Source organism: Salvelinus alpinus, chromosome 4, assembly GCF_045679555.1.
Source record: "Salvelinus alpinus chromosome 4, SLU_Salpinus.1, whole genome shotgun sequence".
Lineage (NCBI taxonomy): Eukaryota > Metazoa > Chordata > Actinopteri > Salmoniformes > Salmonidae > Salvelinus > Salvelinus alpinus.
The window spans coordinates 4,800,160-4,820,300 of NC_092089.1; the positions used below are offsets into that span (position 1 = coordinate 4,800,160).

The window sequence follows — 20,141 nt, forward strand, 5'->3', positions numbered from 1 at the left end:
CATCTCTGTCCTCTGGTCAGGATTGGGTTGTAATCATCTCTGTCCTCTGGTCAGGATTGGGTTGTAATCATCTCTGTCCTCTGGTCGGCCTGTCAGGATTGGGTTGTAATCATCTCTGTCCTCTGGTCAGTCTGTCAGGATTGGGTTGTAATCATCTCTGTCCTCTGGTCAGCCTGTCAGGATTGGGTTGTAATCATCTCTGTCCTCTGGTCAGCCTGTCAGGATTGGGTTGTAATCATCTCTGTCCTCTGGTCAGGATTGGGTTGTAATCATCTCTGTCCTCTGGTCAGCCTGTCAGGATTGGGTTGTAATCATCTCTGTCCTCTGGTCAGCCTGTCAGGATTGGGTTGTAATCATCTCTGTCCTCTGGTCAGCCTGTCAGGATTGGGTTGTAATCATCTCTGTCCTCTGGTCAGGTCAGGATTGGGTTGTAATCATCTCTGTCCTCTGGTCAGCCTGTCAGGATTGGGTTGTAATCATCTCTGTCCTCTGGTCAGCCTGTCAGGATTGGGTTGTAATCATCTCTGTCCTCTGGTCAGCCTGTCAGGATTGGGTTGTTATCATCTCTGTCCTCTGGTCAGCCTGTCAGGATTGGGTTGTTATCATCTCTGTCCTCTGGTCAGCCATCTCTGTCCTCTGGTCAGCCTGTCAGGATTGGGTTGTAATCATCTCTGTCCTCTGGTCAGCCTGTCAGGATTGGGTTGTTATCATCTCTGTCCTCTGGTCAGCCTGTCAGGATTGGGTTGTTATCATCTCTGTCCTCTGGTCAGCCTGTCAGGATTGGGTTGTTATCATCTCTGTCCTCTGGTCAGCCTGTTATCATCTCTGTCCTCTGGTCAGCCTGTCAGGATTGGGTTGTAATCATCTCTGTCCTCTGGTCGGCCTGTCAGGATTGGGTTGTTATCATCTCTGTTCTCTGGTCAGCCTGTCAGGATTGGGTTGTTATCATCTCTGTCCTCTGGTCAGTCTGTCAGGATTGGGTTGTTATCATCTCTGTCCTCTGGTCAGCCTGTCAGGATTGGGTTGTAATCATCTCTGTCCTCTGGTCAGTCTGTCAGGATTGGGTTGTAATCATCTCTGTCCTCTGGTCAGTCTGTCAGGATTGGGTTGTAATCATCTCTGTCCTCTGGTCAGTCTGTCAGGATTGGGTTGTAATCATCTCTGTCCTCTGGTCAGTCTGTCAGGATTGGGTTGTAATCATCTCTGTCCTCTGGTCAGTCTGTCAGGATTGGGTTGTAATCATCTCTGTCCTCTGGTCAGCCTGTCAGGATTGGGTTGTAATCATCTCTGTCCTCTGGTCAGCCTGTCAGGATTGGGTTGTAATCATCTCTGTCCTCTGGTCAGCCTGTCAGGATTGGGTTGTAATCATCTCTGTCCTCTGGTCAGCCTGTCAGGATTGGGTTGTAATCATCTCTGTCCTCTGGTCAGCCTGTCAGGATTGGGTTGTAATCATCTCTGTCCTCTGGTCAGCCTGTCAGGATTGGGTTGTTATCATCTCTGTCCTCTGGTCAGCCTGTCAGGATTGGGTTGTAATCATCTCTGTCCTCTGGTCAGCCTGTCAGGATTGGGTTGTAATCATCTCTGTCCTCTGGTCAGTCTGTCAGGATTGGGTTGTAATCATCTCTGTCCTCTGGTCAGCCTGTCAGGATTGGGTTGTAATCATCTCTGTCCTCTGGTCAGCCTGTCAGGATTGGGTTGTAATCATCTCTGTCCTCTGGTCAGCCTGTCAGGATTGGGTTGTAATCATCTCTGTCCTCTGGTCAGCCTGTCAGGATTGGGTTGTAATCATCTCTGTCCTCTGGTCAGCCTGTCAGGATTGGGTTGTAATCATCTCTGTCCTCTGGTCAGTCTGTCAGGATTGGGTTGTAATCATCTCTGTCCTCTGGTCAGCCTGTCAGGATTGGGTTGTAATCATCTCTGTCCTCTGGTCAGCCTGTCAGGATTGGGTTGTAATCATCTCTGTCCTCTGGTCAGCCTGTCAGGATTGGGTTGTAATCATCTCTGTCCTCTGGTCAGCCTGTCAGGATTGGGTTGTAATCATCTCTGTCCTCTGGTCAGCCTGTCAGGATTGGGTTGTAATCATCTCTGTCCTCTGGTCAGCCTGTCAGGATTGGGTTGTAATCATCTCTGTCCTCTGGTCAGTCTGTCAGGATTGGGTTGTAATCATCTCTGTCCTCTGGTCAGCCTGTCAGGATTGGGTTGTAATCATCTCTGTCCTCTGGTCAGGATTGGGTTGTAATCATCTCTGTCCTCTGGTCAGTCTGTCAGGATTGGGTTGTAATCATCTCTGTCCTCTGGTCAGGATTGGGTTGTAATCATCTCTGTCCTCTGGTCAGTCTGTCAGGATTGGGTTGTAATCATCTCTGTCCTCTGGTCAGGATTGGGTTGTAATCATCTCTGTCCTCTGGTCAGTCTGTCAGGATTGGGTTGTAATCATCTCTGTCCTCTGGTCAGGATTGGGTTGTAATCATCTCTGTCCTCTGGTCAGTCTGTCAGGATTGGGTTGTAATCATCTCTGTCCTCTGGTCAGCCTGTCAGGATTGGGTTGTAATCATCTCTGTCCTCTGGTCAGCCTGTCAGGATTGGGTTGTAATCATCTCTGTCCTCTGGTCAGCCTGTCAGGATTGGGTTGTAATCATCTCTGTCCTCTGGTCAGCCTGTCAGGATTGGGTTGTAATCATCTCTGTCCTCTGGTCAGCCTGTCAGGATTGGGTTGTAATCATCTCTGTCCTCTGGTCAGCCTGTCAGGATTGGGTTGTAATCATCTCTGTCCTCTGGTCAGCCTGTCAGGATTGGGTTGTAATCATCTCTGTCCTCTGGTCAGCCTGTCAGGATTGGGTTGTAATCATCTCTGTCCTCTGGTCAGCCTGTCAGGATTGGGTTGTAATCATCTCTGTCCTCTGGTCAGCCTGTCAGGATTGGGTTGTAATCATCTCTGTCCTCTGGTCAGCCTGTCAGGATTGGGTTGTAATCATCTCTGTCCTCTGGTCAGCCTGTCAGGATTGGGTTGTAATCATCTCTGTCCTCTGGTCAGCCTGTCAGGATTGGGTTGTAATCATCTCTGTCCTCTGGTCAGCCTGTCAGGATTGGGTTGTAATCATCTCTGTCCTCTGGTCAGCCTGTCAGGATTGGGTTGTAATCATCTCTGTCCTCTGGTCAGCCTGTCAGGATTGGGTTGTAATCATCTCTGTCCTCTGGTCAGCCTGTCAGGATTGGGTTGTAATCATCTCTGTCCTCTGGTCAGCCTGTCAGGATTGGGTTGTATCATCTCTGTTCTCTGGTCAGCCTGTCAGGATTGGGTTGTAATCATCTCTGTCCTCTGGTCAGCCTGTCAGGATTGGGTTGTAATCATCTCTGTCCTCTGGTCAGTCTGTCAGGATTGGGTTGTAATCATCTCTGTCCTCTGGTCAGCCTGTCAGGATTGGGTTGTAATCATCTCTGTCCTCTGGTCAGCCTGTCAGGATTGGGTTGTAATCATCTCTGTCCTCTGGTCAGTCTGTCAGGATTGGGTTGTAATCATCTCTGTCCTCTGGTCAGCCTGTCAGGATTGGGTTGTAATCATCTCTGTCCTCTGGTCAGCCTGTCAGGATTGGGTTGTTATCATCTCTGTCCTCTGGTCAGCCTGTCAGGATTGGGTTGTTATCATCTCTGTCCTCTGGTCAGCCTGTCAGGATTGGGTTGTAATCATCTCTGTCCTCTGGTCAGTCTGTCAGGATTGGGTTGTAATCATCTCTGTCCTCTGGTCAGCCTGTCAGGATTGGGTTGTAATCATCTCTGTCCTCTGGTCAGTCTGTCAGGATTGGGTTGTAATCATCTCTGTCCTCTGGTCAGCCTGTCAGGATTGGGTTGTAATATCTCTGTCCTCTGGTAGCCTGTAGGATTGGGTTGTAATCATCTCTGTCCTCTGGTCAGCCTGTCAGGATTGGGTTGTAATCATCTCTGTCCTCTGGTCAGCCTGTCAGGATTGGGTTGTAATCATCTCTGTCCTCTGGTCAGCCTGTCAGGATTGGGTTGTAATCATCTCTGTCCTCTGGTCAGCCTGTCAGGATTGGGTTGTAATCATCTCTGTCCTCTGGTCAGCCTGTCAGGATTGGGTTGTAATCATCTCTGTCCTCTGGTCAGCCTGTCAGGATTGGGTTGTAACCATCTCTGTCCCCCCCCCCAGGATAGTCTTGTAATGTCCTCTCATCCCCCCCCCCAGCCCGTCAGGATGTACCTTCTGGGGCAGGAAGCCATGGAGCAGAAAGAAGAAGATCCTGTGGCAGCTGGGCACGCTGGTGGGCGCTCCGGTGGGCATCGCTCTGATAGCTGGCATCGCCGTCCCCGCCATGATCATAGGCATCCCTGTGTACGTGGGGAGGAAGGTGAGGTCGCCCGTAACACACGGCAGACTGAGGGCATCAGATTAAAGTCGTGTTGACGACTAGATGACCAGGAAACGTTCATCAGTAACGGGGTCTGTGTTGTGACGTGATTATCAGGTGAAAGTCGTCTGTACAACCAGAATGATAATAATAAGCTAGTGGACTAAAGATGGAGGAATGTACTGTAAAACTTAACCTGCAGCGTAGTTTCCAACAACTACTGTGTACAAGTCAGCGATTACACAGGCGTGTTGTATATGAACACAGACAGCAGTATAATACAGTTAGCCAATAGATGGGACCACTGCATCACTCATGTAATGTGTTTTCAGTACGTCTAGAGTCATGGTTCTCCTCACAGTACGGTGACCCCTGACCTAACCCTGTCTGTCAGATCCATTACCCCTGACCTAACCCTGTCTGTCAGATCCATTACCCCTGACCTAACCCTGTCTGTCAGATCCATTACCCCTGACCTAACCCTGTCTGTCAGATCCATTACCCCTGACCTAACCCTGTCTGTCAGATCCATTACCCCTGACCTAACCCTGTCTGTCAGATCCATTACCCCTGACCTAACCCTGTCTGTCAGATCCATTACCCCTGACCTAACCCTGTCTGTCAGATCCATTACCCCTGACCTAACCCTGTCTGTCAGATCCATTACCCCTGACCTAACCCTGTCTGTCAGATCCATTACCCCTGACCTAACCCTGTCTGTCAGATCCATTACCCCTGACCTAACCCTGTCTGTCAGATCCATTACCCCTGACCTAACCCTGTCTGTCAGATCCATTACCCCTGACCTAACCCTGTCTGTCAGATCCATTACCCCTGACCTAACCCTGTCTGTCAGATCCATTACCCCTGACCTAACCTTGTCTGTCAGATCCATTACCCCTGACCTAACCCTGTCTGTCAGATCCATTACCCCTGACCTAACCCTGTCTGTCAGATCCATTACCCCTGACCTAACCCTGTCTGTCAGATCCATTACCCCTGACCTAACCTTGTCTGTCAGATCCATTACCCCTGACCTAACCCTGTCTGTCAGATCCATTACCCCTGACCTAACCCTGTCTGTCAGATCCATTACCCCTGACCTGTAACCTCCATCTCTGTCAGATCCATGACCTGTAACCTCTAACCCAGTCTGTCTGATCTATAACCTGTAACCTCTAACCCAGTCTGTCTGATCTATAACCTGTAACCTTTAACCCAGTCTGTCAGATCCATAACCTCTGACCTCTGAGCCGTCTGTCTGTCTGTCAGATCTATAACCGGTATGAAGGGAAGGACATCTCTCCTCACAGGAGGAACCTGGTGATAGCAGGAGGAGTCATTCTGTCTGATATATAACCTCTGACCTCTGACCCGTCTGTCTGATCTATAACCCCTGACCTCTAACCCGTCTGTCTGATCTATAACCTCTGACCTCTAACCTGTCTGTCTGATCTATAACCTCTGACCTCTAACCTGTCTGTCTGATCTATAACCTCTGACCTCTAACCTGTCTGTCTGATCTATAACCTCTGACCTCTAACCTGTCTGTCTGATCTATAACCTCTGACCTCTAACCTGTCTGTCTGATCTATAACCTCTGACCTCTGACCCGTCTGTCTGATCTATAACCCCTGACCTCTAACCTGTCTGTCTGATCTATAACCTCTGACCTGTCTGTCTGATCTATAACCTCTGACCTCTAACCTGTCTGTCTGATCTATAACCTCTGACCTCTAACCTGTCTGTCTGATCTATAACCTCTGACCTCTAACCAGTCTGTCTGATCTATAACCTCTGACCTCTGACCCGTCTGTCTGATCTATAACCTCTGACCTATGACCCGTCTGTCTGATCTATAACCCCTGACCTCTAACCTGTCTGTCTGATCTATAACCTCTGACCTCTAACCAGTCTGTCTGATCTATAACCTCTGACCTCTGACCCGTCTGTCTGATCTATAACCTCTGACCTATGACCCGTCTGTCTGATCTATAACCTCTGACCTCTAACCTGTCTGTCTGATCTATAACCTCTGACCTCTAACATGTCTGTCTGATCTATAACCTCTGACCTCTAACCTGTCTGTCTGATCTATAACCTCTGACCTCTAACCTGTCTGTCTGATCTATAACCTCTGACCTCTGACCCGTCTGTCTGATCTATAACCCCTGACCTCTAACCTGTCTGTCTGATCTATAACCTCTGACCTCTAACCTGTCTGTCTGATCTATAACCTCTGACCTCTAACCTGTCTGTCTGATCTATAACCTCTGACCTCTAACCTGTCTGTCTGATCTATAACCTCTAACCTCTGACCCGTCTGTCTGATCTATAACCCCTGACCTCTAACCTGTCTGTCTGATCTATAACCTCTGACCTCTAACCTGTCTGTCTGATCTATAACCTCTGACCTCTAACCTGTCTGTCTGATCTATAACCTCTAACCCAGTCTGTCAGATCCATAACCTCTGACCCGTCTGTCTGTCCGTCAGATCTATAACCTCTGACCTCTGACCCGTCTGTCTGTCCGTCAGATCTATAACCGCTATGAGGGGAAGGACATCTCTCCTCACAGGAGGAACCTGGTGATAGCAGGAGGAGTCACTCTGTCTGTCATCATGTCCCCCGTGGTGGCAGCCGTCTCTGTGGGTCAGTATACTTTACTCTGTCTGTCATCATGTCCCCTGTGGTGGCAGCCGTCTCCGTGGGTCAGTATACTTTACTCTGTCTGTCATCATGTCCCCCGTGGTGGCAGGGGGTCAGTATACTTTACTCTGTCTGTCATCATGTCCCCCGTGGTGGCAGCCGTCTCTGTGGGTCAGTATACTTTACTCTGTCTGTCATCATGTCCCCCGCGGTGGCAGCCGTCTCTGTGGGTCAGTATACTTTACTCTGTCTGTCATCATGTCCCCCGTGGTGACAGCCGTCTCTGTGGGTCAGTATACTTTACTCTGTCTGTCATCATGTCCCCCGTGGTGGCAGCCGTCTCTGTGGGTCAGTATACTTTACTCTGTCTGTCATCATGTCCCCCGTGGTGGCAGCCGTCTCTGTGGGTCAGTATACTTTACTCTGTCTGTCATCATGTCCCCCGTGGTGGCAGCCATCTCTGTGGGTCAGTATACTTTACTCTGTCTGTCATCATGTCCCCCGTGGTGGCAGCCGTCTCTGTGGGTCAGTATACTTTACTCTGTCTGTCATCATGTCCCCTGTGGTGGCAGCCGTCTCTGTGGGTCAGTATACTTTACTCTGTCTGTCATCATGTCCCCCGCGGTGGCAGCCGTCTCTGTGGGTCAGTATACTTTACTCTGTCTGTCATCATGTCCCCCGTGGTGGCAGCCGTCTCTGTGGGTCAGTATACTTTACTCTGTCTGTCATCATGTCCCCCGTGGTGGCAGCCGTCTCTGTGGGTCAGTATACTTTACTCTGTCATCGTGTCCCCCGTGGTGGCAGCCGTCTCTGTGGGTCAGTATACTTTACTCTGTCTGTCATCGTGTCCCCCGTGGTGGCAGCCGTCTCTGTGGGTCAGTATACTTTACTCTGTCTGTCATCATGTCCCCCGTGGTGACAGCCGTCTCTGTGGGTCAGTATACTTTACTCTGTCTGTCATCATGTCCCCCGTGGTGGCAGCCGTCTCCGTGGGTCAGTATACTTTACTCTGTCTGTCATCATGTCCCCCGTGGTGGCAGCCGTCTCTGTGGGTCAGTATACTTTACTCTGTCTGTCATCATGTCCCCCGTGGTGGCAGCCGTCTCTGTGGGTCAGTATACTTTACTCTGTCTGTCATCATGTCCCCCGTGGTGGCAGCCGTCTCTGTGGGTCAGTATACTTTACTCTGTCTGTCATCATGTCCCCCGTGGTGGCAGCCGTCTCTGTGGGTCAGTATACTTTACTCTGTCTGTCATCATGTCCCCCGTGGTGGCAGCCGTCTCTGTGGGTCAGTATACTTTACTCTGTCTGTCATCATGTCCCCCGTGGTGGCAGCCGTCTCTGTGGGTCAGTATACTTTACTCTGTCTGTCATCATGTCCCCCGTGGTGGCAGCCGTCTCTGTGGGTCAGTATACTTTACTCTGTCTGTCATCATGTCCCCCGAGGTGGCAGCCGTCTCTGTGGGTCAGTATACTTTACTCTGTCTGTCATCATGTCCCCCGTGGTGGCAGCCGTCTCTGTGGGTCAGTATACTTTACTCTGTCTGTCATCATGTCCCCCGTGGTGGCAGCCGTCTCTGTGGGTCAGTATCCTTTACTCTGTCTGTCATCATGTCCCCCGTGGTGGCAGCCGTCTCTGTGGGTCAGTATACTTTACTCTGTCTGTCATCATGTCCCCCGTGGTGGCAGCCGTCTCTGTGGGTCAGTATACTTTACTCTGTCTGTCATCATGTCCCCTGTGGTGGCAGCCGTCTCTGTGGGTCAGTATACTTTACTCTGTCTGTCATCATGTCCCCCGTGGTGGCAGCCGTCTCTGTGGGTCAGTATACTTTACTCTGTCTGTCATCATGTCCCCTGTGGTGGCAGCCGTCTCCGTGGGTCAGTATACTTTACTCTGTCTGTCATCATGTCCCCCGTGGTGGCAGCCGTCTCCGTGGGTCAGTATACTTTACTCTGTCTGTCATCATGTCCCCCGTGGTGGCAGCCGTCTCTGTGGGTCAGTATACTTTACTCTGTCTGTCATCATGTCCCCCGTGGTGGCAGCCGTCTCTGTGGGTCAGTATACTTTACTCTGTCTGTCATCATGTCCCCCGTGGTGGCAGCCGTCTCTGTGGGTCAGTATACTTTACTCTGTCTGTCATCATGTCCCCCGTGGTGGCAGCCGTCTCTGTGGGTCAGTATACTTTACTCTGTCTGTCATCATGTCCCCCGTGGTGGCAGCCGTCTCTGTGGGTCAGTATACTTTACTCTGTCTGTCATCATGTCCCCCGTGGTGGCAGCCGTCTCTGTGGGTCAGTATACTTTACTCTGTCTGTCATCATGTCCCCTGTGGTGGCAGCCGTCTCTGTGGGTCAGTATACTTTACTCTGTCTGTCATCATGTCCCCCGTGGTGGCAGCCGTCTCTGTGGGTCAGTGTACTTTACTCTGTCTGTCATCATGTCCCCCGTGGTGGCAGCCGTCTCTGTGGGTCAGTATACTTTACTCTGTCTGTCATCATGTCCCCCGTGGTGGCAGCCGTCTCTGTGGGTCAGTATACTTTACTCTGTCTGTCATCATGTCCCCCGTGGTGGCAGCCGTCTCTGTGGGTCAGTATACTTTACTCTGTCTGTCATCATGTCCCCCGTGGTGGCAGCCGTCTCTGTGGGTCAGTGTACTTTACTCTGTCTGTCATCATGTCCCCCGTGGTGGCAGCCGTCTCTGTGGGTCAGTATACTTTACTCTGTCTGTCATCATGTCCCCCGTGGTGGCAGCCGTCTCTGTGGGTCAGTATACTTTACTCTGTCTGTCATCATGTCCCCCGTGGTGGCAGCCGTCTCTGTGGGTCAGTGTACTTTACTCTGTCTGTCATCATGTCCCCCGTGGTGGCAGCCGTCTCTGTGGGTCAGTATACTTTACTCTGTCTGTCATCATGTCCCCCGTGGTGGCAGGGGGTCAGTATACTTTACTCTGTCTCTGTCTGCAGGGGAGGAAATTAACTTTAACGTGGCCAGGTGGATGCCCACATTTTTAACAGCCACGTTTTCTAAGGAAAATAATGGAGATAAATGTAATGTTAAAACAACACACCATTTTTAAAATTGTTTTTATTGCATGTGGGCTTTGGATTTTATAAAAGATCCCAAATTCTCTGTGTGACCACCTGCCAATGTGACTGGGAAGAATAGACATTCTATCAGACAATGGCAAAATCTACCAGCATGTGGCTGGTGTTAACCCTGGTTGACAGTCAGTCACTACTGACTGCTGTTAGGAGACAGTGGTCTCTGGTAGTGACTGACTGACTGCTGTTAGGAGACAGTGGTCTCTGGTAGTGACTGACTGCTCTTAGGAGACACAGTGGTCTCTGGTAGTGACTGACTGACTGCTGTTAGGAGACACAGTGGTCTCTGGTAGTGACTGACTGACTGCTGTTAGGAGACACAGTGGTCTCTGGTAGTGACTGACTGACTGCTGTTAGGAGACACAGTGGTCTCTGGTAGTGACTGACTGACTGCTGTTAGGAGACACAGTGGTCTCTGGTAGTGACTGACTGACTGATCTTAGGAGACACAGTGGTCTCTGGTAGTGACTGACTGACTGCTCTTAGGAGACACAGTGGTCTCTGGTAGTGACTGACTGCTGTTAGGAGACACAGTGGTCTCTGGTAGTGACTGACTGCTGTTAGGAGACACAGTGGTCTCTGGTAGTGACTGACTGCTGTTAGGAGACAGTGGTCTCTGGTAGTGACTGACTGCTGTTAGGAGACACAGTCGTCTCTGGTAGTGACTGACTGACTGCTCTTAGGAGACACAGTGGTCTCTGGTAGTGACTGACTGCTGTTAGGAGACAGTGGTCTCTGGTAGTGACTGACTGACTGCTGTTAGGAGACAGTGGTCTCTGGTAGTGACTGACTGACTGCTCTTAGGAGACACAGTGGTCTCTGGTAGTGACTGACTGACTGCTCTTAGGAGACACAGTGGTCTCTGGTAGTGACTGACTGACTGCTGTTAGGAGACACAGTGGTCTCTGGTAGTGACTGACTGACTGCTGTTAGGAGACACAGTGGTCTCTGGTAGTGACTGACTGACTGCTGTTAGGAGACACAGTGGTCTCTGGTAGTGACTGACTGACTGTTTAGGAGACACAGTGGTCTCTGGTAGTGACTGACTGACTGATCTTAGGAGACACAGTGGTCTCTGGTAGTGACTGACTGACTGCTGTTAGGAGACACAGTGGTCTCTGGTTGTCTAGTGTCCCTCCCAAGGGTGTGAGGTGGTTAACTGTCTCTCTGTGTGTGTGTCCAGGCATCGGTGTGCCCATCATGCTGGCGTACGTCTATGGCGTGGTGCCCATCTCTCTGTGTCGCAGCGGGGGCTGTGGGGTCTCCACTGGTAACGGGAAAGGAGTCCGCATCGAGTTTGATGACGAGAACCAGATGACCGCAGGGAGCGGGGCGCAAGCTACTGGTACGTCTCTCTCACACACACACACACACACACACACACACACACACACACACACACACACACACACACACACACACACACACACACACACATACACACACACTGTGACTAACCTCATGTTTAGTCTGAATGAGTTGTTAGCTGACTCAAGAGAAAGACCTTGCTGCAGACCTTCTAGAAAAGACGAGGCCGTAGAAGGGAGAGACCCAACAAGAGAAAGACCTTGCTGCAGACCTTCTAGAAAAGACGAGGCCGTAGAAGGGAGGGAACCAACAAGAGAAAGACCTTGCTGCAGACCTTCTAGAAAAGACGAGGCCGTAGAAGGGAGGGAACCAACAAGAGAAAGACCTTGCTGCAGACCTTCTAGAAAAGACGAGGCCGTAGAAGGGAGGGAACCAACAAGAGAAAGACCTTGCTGCAGACCTTCTAGAAAAGACGAGGCCGTAGAAGGGTGAGAACCAACAAGAGAAAGACCTTGCTGCAGACCTTCTAGAAAAGACGAGGCCGTAGAAGGGAGAGACCCAACAAGAGAAAGACCTTGCTGCAGACCTTCTAGAAAAGACGAGGCCGTAGAAGGGAGGGAACCAACAAGAGAAAGACCTTGCTGCAGACCTTCTAGAAAAGACGAGGCCGTAGAAGGGTGAGAACCAACAAGAGAAAGACCTTGCTGCAGACCTTCTAGAAAAGACGAGGCCGTAGAAGGGTGAGAACCAACAAGAGAAAGACCTTGCTGCAGACCTTCTAGAAAAGACGAGGCCGTAGAAGGGAGAGACCCAACAAGAGAAAGACCTTGCTGCAGACCTTCTAGAAAAGACGAGGCCGTAGAAGGGTGAGAACCAACAAGAGAAAGACCTTGCTGCAGACCTTCTAGAAAAGACGAGGCCGTAGAAGGGTGAGAACCAACAAGAGAAAGACCTTGCTGCAGACCTTCTAGAAAAGACGAGGCCGTAGAAGGGAGAGACCCAACAAGAGAAAGACCTTGCTGCAGACCTTCTAGAAAAGACGAGGCCGTAGAAGGGAGGGAACCAACAAGAGAAAGACCTTGCTGCAGACCTTCTAGAAAAGACGAGGCCGTAGAAGGGAGGGAACCAACAAGAGAAAGACCTTGCTGCAGACCTTCTAGAAAAGACGAGGCCGGAGAAGGGAGGGAACCAACAAGAGAAAGACCTTGCTGCAGACCTTCTAGAAAAGACGAGGCCGGAGAAGGGAGGGAACCAACAAGAGAAAGTCTAGTCTTATTTTTGTTTTTATATAGAGCAGCTCTGATGAACTCCTCCTCTCTCCCCCGTCTCCTCAGACACGACCTCAGTGGCGGACACCAGGAACAACCCCAGCATCGGAGAGGGTAGCGTGGGGGGCATGACGGGCAGTCTGAGTGCCAGCGGGAGCCACGTGGACCGGATGGGCGCCATGAGGGACAACCTGAGTGAGAACGCCTCCACCATGGCCCTGGCTGGAGCCAGCATCACCGGATCTCTGTCTGGCAGCGCCATGGTCAACTACCTGAACAGGTCAGTACTGGAGCCAGCATCGGCTACCTCAGCGGGTCAGTGTTCGGGGTCGGCTACCTCAGCGGGTCAGTGTTCGGGGTCGGCTACCTCAGCGGGTCAGTGTTCGGGGTCGGCTACCTCAGCGGGTCAGTGTTCGGGGTCGGCTACCTCAGCGGGTCAGTGTTGGGGGTCGGCTACCTCAGCGGGTCAGTGTTGGGGGGTCGGCTATCTCAGCGGGTCAGTGTTGGGGGTCGGCTATCTCAGCGGGTCAGTGTTGGGGGTCGGCTATATCAGCGGGTCAGTGTTGGGGGTCGGCTACCTCAGCGGGTCAGTGTTGGGGGTCGGCTACCTCAGCGGGTCAGTGTTGGGGGTCGGCTAACTCAGCGGGTCAGTGTTGGGGGTCGGCTACCTCAGCGGGTCAGTGTTGGGGGTCGGCTACCTCAGCGGGTCAGTGTTGGGGGTCGGCTACCTCAGCGGGTCAGTGTTGGGGGTCGGCTACCTCAGCGGGTCAGTGTTGGGGGTCGGCTACCTCAGCGGGTCAGTGTTGGGGGGTCGGCTACCTCAGCGGGTCAGTGTTGGGGGTCGGCTACCTCAGCGGGTCAGTGTTGGGGGTCGGCTACCTCAGCGGGTCAGTGTTCGGGGGTCGGCTATCTCAGCGGGTCAGTGTTCGGGGTCGGCTACCTCAGCGGGTCAGTGTTCGGGGTCGGCTACCTCAGCGGGTCAGTGTTGGGGGTCGGCTACCTCAGCGGGTCAGTGTTCGGGGGTCGGCTATCTCAGCGGGTCAGTGTTCGGGGTCGGCTACCTCAGCGGGTCAGTGTTGGGGGTCGGCTACCTCAGCGGGTCAGTGTTGGGGGTCGGCTACCTCAGCGGGTCAGTGTTGGGGGTCGGCTACCTCAGCGGGTCAGTGTTGGGGGTCGGCTACCTCAGCGGGTCAGTGTTGGGGGTCGGCCAGCTCAGCGGGTCAGTGTTGGGGGTCGGCTATCTCAGCGGGTCAGTGTTGGGGGTCGGCTATATCAGCGGGTCAGTGTTGGGGGTCGGCTACCTCAGCGGGTCAGTGTTGGGGGTCGGCTACCTCAGCGGGTCAGTGTTGGGGGTCGGCTAACTCAGCGGGTCAGTGTTGGGGGTCGGCTACCTCAGCGGGTCAGTGTTGGGGGTCGGCTACCTCAGCGGGTCAGTGTTGGGGGTCGGCTACCTCAGCGGGTCAGTGTTGGGGGTCGGCTACCTCAGCGGGTCAGTGTTGGGGGTCGGCTACCTCAGCGGGTCAGTGTTGGGGGGTCGGCTACCTCAGCGGGTCAGTGTTGGGGGTCGGCTACCTCAGCGGGTCAGTGTTGGGGGTCGGCTACCTCAGCGGGTCAGTGTTCGGGGGTCGGCTATCTCAGCGGGTCAGTGTTCGGGGTCGGCTACCTCAGCGGGTCAGTGTTCGGGGTCGGCTACCTCAGCGGGTCAGTGTTGGGGGTCGGCTACCTCAGCGGGTCAGTGTTCGGGGGTCGGCTATCTCAGCGGGTCAGTGTTCGGGGTCGGCTACCTCAGCGGGTCAGTGTTGGGGGTCGGCTACCTCAGCGGGTCAGTGTTGGGGGTCGGCTACCTCAGCGGGTCAGTGTTGGGGGTCGGCTACCTCAGCGGGTCAGTGTTGGGGGTAGGCTACCTCAGCGGGTCAGTGTTGGGGGTCGGCTACCTCAGCGGGTCAGTGTTGGGGGTCGGCTACCTCAGCGGGTCAGTGTTGGGGGTCGGCTACCTCAGCGGGTCAGTGTTGGGGGTCGGCTACCTCAGCGGGTCAGTGTTGGGGGTCGGCTACCTCAGCGGGTCAGTGTTGGGGGTCGGCCAGCTCAGCGGGTCAGTGTTCGGGTCGGCTAATGAGAGACTGGGCAGCAGGACTGGACATAATTACAACCTTACTGTCAGGTGTTTGTGTGGCTGTAGATCCATCTGGCTGTATGCACCTTGTATTGTGTGTATCGTGACTGGCAAAATACACAAGGTCTGTCCCCTGTCCCCTGTCCCCTGCTGTCCTCTCTCCCCTCCTGTCCTCTCCTCTCCCTCCCCCTGTCCCCTGTCCCCTGCTGTCCTCTCTCCCCTCCTGTCCTCTCCTCTCCCCCCGTCCTCTCTCCCCTCCCCTCCTGTCCTCTCATCTCCCCTCCCCTCCTCTCCTCTCCCCTCCTCCCCCCTATCCTCTCTCCCCTCCTCTCCTCTCCCCTCCTCCCCCCTGTCCTCTCTCCCCTCCTGTCCTCTCCTCTCTCCCCTCCTGTCCTCTCCTCTCTCCCCTCCTGTCCTCTCCTCTCTCCCCTCCTTTCCTCTCCTCTCTCCCCTCCTTTCCTCTCCTCTCTCCCCTCCTGTCCTCTCTCCCCTCCCCTCCTGTCCTCTCCTCTCCCCTCCTCTCCTCCCCCCCCTCCTCCTTTCCTCTCCCCTCCTGTCCTCTCCTCTCCCCTCCTCTCCTCCCCCCTCTCCTCTCCCCTCCTGTCCTCTCCCCTCCTCTCCTCCCCCTGTCCTCTCCCCTCCCGTCCCCTGCTCCAGGTTGGAGGTCCAGGCGGATGTCCAGAAGGAGAGGTGTAGTCTCAGCGGAGAGTCGGCCACCTTCAGCTTGGGGACAATCAGTGACATCACCAGCACCAAAGCAATGGCTGGATCCGTGCTCCATTACAGGTCAGGGCAATGTCTTTAGAAATATGAACTGTTCAACGATATCTCCACGGGGGACGTGTTGTGTCTCACCCTGTAAACGTGTGTCCCACTTGACTCTTCCTTTCTGTCTGGTGGTGTTTTGTCTCCTGTGTAGAGACGGGACCAGTATGGAGGTGCAGGTGGACATAGAGCCGGGTAAGTCTGCTGGTCAACTACACTGCCACGCTATGGATGATGGGAGAGACGCTGGGCGCTGTGGCTGGTCCTGCCCCTCTGGATGCCCCTCAGAGGGCCAGGATGGCACCGCCAAGTCCTCCTCTTCCTCGGGGAAGAAGAGTAAAAGCAAGCTGAAGAAGGGAGGAGGCTCTGAGATACAGGAGACCAGGGAGGATATGGACGCTCGGCTCCTTGAGCAGCAGAGCACCAACTCCTCCGAGTCTGACTCTCCCTCCCTCAGCGGCTCTCTACCCTCCCCCTGTCCTCTCCCCTCCCCCCTGTCCTTTCCCTCCCTCAGCGGCTCTCTACCCTCCCCCTGTCCTCCCCCCTCCCCCCTGTCCTCTCCCTCCCTCAGCGGCTCTCTACCCTCCCCCTGTCCTCCCCCCTCCCCCCTGTCCTCTCCCTCCCTCAGCGGCTCTCTACCCTCCCCCTGTCCTCTCCCCTCCCCCTGTCCTCCCCCCTCCCCCCTGTCCTCTCCCTCCCTCAGCGGCTCTCTACCCTCCCCCTGTCCTCTCCCCTCCCCCTGTCCTCTCCCCTCCCCCTGTCCTCTCCCCTCCCCCTGTCCTCTCCCCTCCCCCTGTCCTCTCCCCTCCCCCTGTCCTCTCCCCTCCCCCTGTCCTCCCCCCTCCCCCCTGTCCTCTCCCTCCCTCAGCGGCTCTCTACCCTCCCCCTGTCCTCTCCCCTCCCCCTGTCCTCTCCCCTCCCCCTGTCCTCTCCCCTCCCCCTGTCCTCTCCCCTCCCCCCTGTCCTCTCCCTCCCTCAGCGGCTCTCTCCCCTCCCCCTGTCCTCTCCCCTCCCCCCTGTCCTCTCCCTCCCTCAGCGGCTCTCTCCCCTCCCCCCTGTCCTCTCCCTCCCTCAGCGGCTCTCTCCCCTCCGTAGCCGACTCTCACTCGTCCCACTTGTCAGAGTTCAGCGGTGGCTCTGACCTGGACATCAGGAAGACGTCCTGTAGCCATGGATCCTCCTCTGACTACCACACCCGCTGGGCCACAGTCAGCCCTCTGCCTGAAGTAGAGGGAGACCGGCTGGAGACGTTACCCTCACCCCAAGGTGTCCTCTCCCATCCTCACTCCCCCTGCACCTCCTCCCCCGGCCCCTCACCCTGTACGGAGGTGTCCGTCTCCCCTCCTCACTCCCCCGTCTCCTCCCCCTGTCCGGAGGTGTCCGTCTCCCCTCCTCACTCCCCCGTCTCCTCCCCCTGTCCGGAGGTGTCCGTCTCCCCTCCTCACTCCCCCGTCTCCTCCCCCTGTCCGGAGGTGTCCGTCTCCCCTCCTCACTCCCCCGTCTCCTCCCCCTGTCCGGAGGTGTCCGTCTCCCCTCTGTGTCTGATAGCAGAGAAAAACATCAACCAACCTCCGGGCGGACGGTCAGTCAAGCTGGGGATCAGGACGCAACGTTCAGGAACCTTCAAGCTCTCAAAACGCAAAGTTTAACTTTTAATATGAACCAGGCCACACCCTCCTTACTGTTCTTATCAGGTTTAAAATGAGTTTATAATTAGGCCACTTCTGTTAAGTGATGATTTGTACCTATTATAAGGGTTAATTATAATAGCCACAACTCACCAATCAGAGAGCCACTTCCTTGAAATTGTTTAACAAATATTTTACAACCTTCAGTAAAATAAAAATGTGTTTATAAATTAAAATGCTGAAGAAGCTTTCACTTCACATAATAAGATAACTTTCATATCTGTTATAACCAATGGTTTATATATACACTAGATGACTGACAGGGGGCGCTGTGTTGAAGCCACCGTGCCTCCATCTTGGCTCTCCCCTCTCCATTGGGTTGAAGCCATCGTGCCTCCATCTTGGCTCTCCCCTCTCCATTGGGTTGAAGCCATCGTGCCTCCATCTTGGCTCTCCCTTCTCCATTGGGTTGAAGCTACCGTGCCTCCATCTTGGCTCTCCCCTCTCCATTGGGTTGAAGCCACCGTGCCTCCATCTTGGCTCTCCCCTCTCCATTGTGTTGAAGTCACCGTGCCTCCATCTTGGCTCTCCATTGGGTTGAAGCCACCGTGCCTCCATCTTGGCTCTCCCCTCTCCATTGTGTTGAAGCCACCGTGCCTCCATCTTGGCTCTCCCCTCTCCATTGTGTTGAAGCCACCGTGCCTCCATCTTGGCTCTCCCCTCTCCATTGTGTTGAAGCCACCGCGCCTCCATCTTGGCTCTCCCCTCTCCATTGTGTTGAAGCCACCGTGCCTCCATCTTGGCTCTCCCCTCTCCATTGTGTTGAAGCCACCGTGCCTCCATCTTGGCTCTCCCCTCTCCATTGTGTTGAAGCCACCGTGCCTCCATCTTGGCTCTCCCCTCTCCATTGTAAAAAAATATATATATATGTTTTGGAAGCTAAAGAAATGCATTTATTAATTGGTTTTTACAACATGTATTCCATTACAGACACCTTAATGTGAACTTTTACATTATATTATGTGAGCTAAACATACAAATAAAATAAAAAATATAACATTTACATTTTAGTCATTTAGCAGACGCTCTTATCCAGAGCGACTTACAGTAGAGTGCATACATTTTTATTACATTTTACATACTGAGACAAGGATATCCCTACCGGCCAAACCCTCCCTAACCCGGACGACGCTATGCCGATTGTGCGTCGCCCCACGGACCTCCCGGTTGCGGCCGGCTGCGACAGAGCCTGGGCGCGAACCCAGCTCAGCCTGGGCGCGAACCCAGAGACTCTGGTGGCGCAGCTAGCACTGGGATGCAGTGCCCTAGACCACTGCGCCACCCGGGAGGTCTATTTTCCTTTTTAGATTAATGTTACTGTCCCCAACTACAACAACAAAAAATACTTAAATACACGTTATGTTGTCCTTGAAATGTTTGATTTGAAATACTGTGGAATTCCATTCATTCATATGGAGGCCTGCTCCTAATGGAGAGAGCCAACATGGCCGACCGGTGGCTTCAAAACGTCTCAATGGCCAATACATAACATCAGCAATCCAGGGTTTTATATACATTGGTTATGACTCATTGTGCCTTTTGAAAAGGAAAAGCAGTTTTTCCTCTTTCTAATCGTCTGCATCTCTCCCATGTCTTCTAGACTTTAAAAAACCCTAAAACAACATATTTCAGATGGTCTCTCTGACCATGAGAGAGATACCGGACTAGGAGGGCTTCATAATACTGTGCTAGACTTACACGTCTTGTTCAATTGCCTACCAAAGACAGCACTCGGGCTCTTGAGAAGTCTTGTTCCTGGTAACCCTTGATGACGTCTGTTTGCCATCGCCCAGAGTCCACCTGGTGCAGCATTTCTACACCATGTGGTCAAATAAAAGGAATATATACAGACTGCTTTTTTTGGTGTTTTGTTGTCCAATACGCTTTACAAATGCTACGCAAATAACGGGAGGCCAGAGTCTGCCTACGCACCTGCTGTTAACCAGACTTGTTACATTAAATGTACTGCAATGCTCAGAGTATGTATGTGGATATCATCAGTTGGGTTCCCCCCCTCCTCTATTCCTGTCTGTGTCCCAAATGGCAGCCTATTCCCCGACACAGTGCACAGGTAGTGCACTATATAGAGAAGAGTGTGGTGTCAGGGCCGCATGGCGTCTGTTCCGTGTCTCCTGCCGGGCTATGAAGACATGAAGCTGAAGGATGACATCTCTGGACTGATTTAAATGCTGCTGCCTCTCCTCTCCTCCCCTCCCCTCACACGTGTTGTTTGGGGTTATTTCCTGTTTCATTCTCTGTAATGTCCATTTCCTGTTTAATTCTCTGTCCTGTTCATTTCCTGTTTAATTCTCTGTCCTGTTCATTTCCTGTTTAATTCTCTGTCCTGTCCATTTCCTGTTTCATTCTCTGCCCTGTCCATTTCCTGCTGGTTTAATTCTCTGCCCTGTCCATTTCCTGTTGTTTAATGCTCTGCCCTGTCCATTTCCTGTCCTATACTTTAAACACTAGTGCCAGGTAGATATTCTAATTTGTGCAGAATGACATCCTGTCCCCAGATCTGTGTTTGATGTGGCAATGACCAAAGGAGTTGGAAAGACGACACAAACAGATCTGGGACCAGGCTAGAATTTAATTTAAGGGTATCTGTATATTAGTTTGCTAATTTCCTTTTTTACAATGTGTGTAAATGCATAATCTAAAAAAATTAAATATCTCTTAACTTTTCCTGGTCGTTCTCCTCCCTACGGTTGTTGTTAATGGTCTCAATGTGGAGACTGAATGACTGCTGGAACACATTGCACTGTGTTCTAGGGGCTTGGAGAAGGACACTGAAATACAGTATTAGTGACATGGAACTGCTGATCTAGTTTAATGAATCGCAGACCAGCATGTGAGTCTTCAGGAGGTTCTACTGAGATAACATG

General features: G+C 52.8%; 1 protein-coding gene across 1 annotated transcript in view; it reads left to right on the forward strand.

Moving 5' to 3' along the window:
* The window catches only part of LOC139572792 (E3 ubiquitin-protein ligase RNF19A-like), a 59,542-nt gene extending 39,601 nt beyond the window's left edge, over window positions 1-19,941 (forward strand). Inside the window, exons 5-11 of the mRNA XM_071395563.1 lie at window positions 4,202-4,364; window positions 6,902-7,016; window positions 11,298-11,459; window positions 12,757-12,970; window positions 15,461-15,589; window positions 15,723-16,045; window positions 16,664-19,941. Coding sequence (XP_071251664.1) covers window positions 4,202-4,364; window positions 6,902-7,016; window positions 11,298-11,459; window positions 12,757-12,970; window positions 15,461-15,589; window positions 15,723-16,045; window positions 16,664-17,217 — 1,660 coding nt within the window. The 3' untranslated portion in view covers window positions 17,218-19,941. The remainder of the gene's footprint in view (window positions 1-4,201; window positions 4,365-6,901; window positions 7,017-11,297; window positions 11,460-12,756; window positions 12,971-15,460; window positions 15,590-15,722; window positions 16,046-16,663) is intronic.
* Window positions 19,942-20,141: the final 200 nt, after the last annotated feature.